The sequence below is a fragment of the Capsicum annuum genome, chromosome 3, assembly GCF_002878395.1.
Source record: "Capsicum annuum cultivar UCD-10X-F1 chromosome 3, UCD10Xv1.1, whole genome shotgun sequence".
Lineage (NCBI taxonomy): Eukaryota > Viridiplantae > Streptophyta > Magnoliopsida > Solanales > Solanaceae > Capsicum > Capsicum annuum.
In genome coordinates this window covers 257,510,492-257,512,155 of record NC_061113.1, presented here as the reverse complement: position 1 = coordinate 257,512,155, position 1,664 = coordinate 257,510,492, and the positions used below count along the sequence as shown (strand labels likewise).

General features: G+C 38.6%; 1 protein-coding gene across 1 annotated transcript in view; it reads right to left on the bottom strand.

Moving 5' to 3' along the window:
• The window catches only part of LOC107861926 (transcription factor TCP14), a gene marked incomplete in the record, with an annotated part of 4,465 nt that extends 3,360 nt beyond the window's left edge, over positions 1-1,105 (bottom strand). The window contains 2 exon segments of the mRNA XM_016707320.2: positions 1-497; positions 578-1,105. Of these exon segments, the coding sequence (XP_016562806.1) occupies positions 1-497; positions 578-898 (818 nt within the window).
• Between the last annotated feature and the right edge of the window lie 559 nt (positions 1,106-1,664).

Below are 1,664 nucleotides of genomic sequence, written 5' to 3'. Positions count from 1 at the left end.
TGCTGCTGCTGCTGATGGTGTTGTTCCAAATCTAAATCAGACCTCCTTTTCCTACTTAAGTTATCATCCGCTGCACTCGTCTCCGTTAAATCGATTGAGTTGTCGCGCAATTCAGGCTTTGTTTGCAACTGCATATTAGGGCTTAAGTTCGCTGACTGAAAATTCAACAACGTTGTAGCTGAAGTGTCCGTCGACAATCCAATTCCAGGAAATAGCCCTCGTCTTTGTGAGAGTGAAAAATTCGAATTGAAATATGAAGATCGTAGCTGTGAAGGTACGGACATGCTGGAACCTGAGCTACGTAGTGAGATATTAAGCGACGTGAAGTTTGCTGGAATTGTACCAGTTCCTGTTGCTGCTATGACTGCTGGTTCCGCTTGTTGAAGTAGCCACTCTATGGTTTCACCATCGGACTTGTGACCGAGTTCGCGTGTTAGCTGAAAAACCCTAGCCGCACATAGCGCAGGCATGCGGATACGTCTGCCACGACCATCAACCTGTTGACACACAAAATATTACTACTAAATAAATAACTAATTGAATTCTCTCGATCTGGTCAGAATAAAATTGAACCAACCTTAGTGTGGCGGTCTTTGGTGGAGGTTCGTTTTGGAGGCGGCTTTTTAGATATATCAGTACCACCAGAAGCTGTGATTTGGAGACTGGAAGCTGATGAAGTTGTTGATCGAGGTGTACTATTAGGGTTTGTATGAGCACTATCTATGTTTGAAATGGCAAGAGCAGTTGTATAAGCAGCCCCAGCGTTGGATGAGCTTGAACAAGCTTCGTCTTCTTTTTTCTCGAGTAACTGGAAAGGGAAAGTCGCGATAGGACGATGGTGGTGGTGGTGATGGTGTTGGTGGTGTTGGTGGAGATGATCATCACCTCCTCCATCCATGATCACAAAGTAGTAATGACTAAGAACTTACTCTTAAAAACCTCTTGTTTCTCTTTCTCTTTCTCCTTTTTTCTCTCTAGGCCAAGTTCTTTTTATGAGAAAATAGTGACAGACACTATATTTAATTCTTTGTGGGTCTGTTTATGTTTCTTTCTCTCTCTTAGAATGAATGAAATGAAACAAAATGTTTCCTTTTTATCTTCTTTTTTTTAAAAAAATAAAATATATAAAAATTAAATTCCTCTTTGTATTAGCTGGGATGAGTATGTCTCTTTCCATGTCTAGATAGTTGTATGGGATTTTCCTTTGGCATTTGATGTGTAATGTGTTGGTTCGGATAAGAGGTGAAAGAGGGAGAGAAACGCTTTAAGCATCAATGATAATGAGTGGGAATTAAAAGAGGTGAGCTTTAAACAGCGAAGAAAAATTGAACAAAAGGAGGAAAAGGAAATTATTAATTTGCTTTTGTTGGAGGTTCCTTTTTTAATTTGCCTTTTTGACAAATATGCTTAGTAAAAATAAAAAAGAGAAAGAAAATACATATTGCTGAATTTGAGTTTGATTTTTGGAGAAAATACTTTTAATTGTGGTTGGACAGTGCCTTTGGTTCAGACTCCACGTGAGGTGCTCTTTATATCATTCAATCCATAAAGACAATGGTGGCCAAAGGTGGGGTCCATTTTCAAGAGTCAAAAATAGAAAATATTAGTCTTTCCATTTTTACTTATCATATTTTTACTTAGAAAATAGCATCAATGGAGTATCT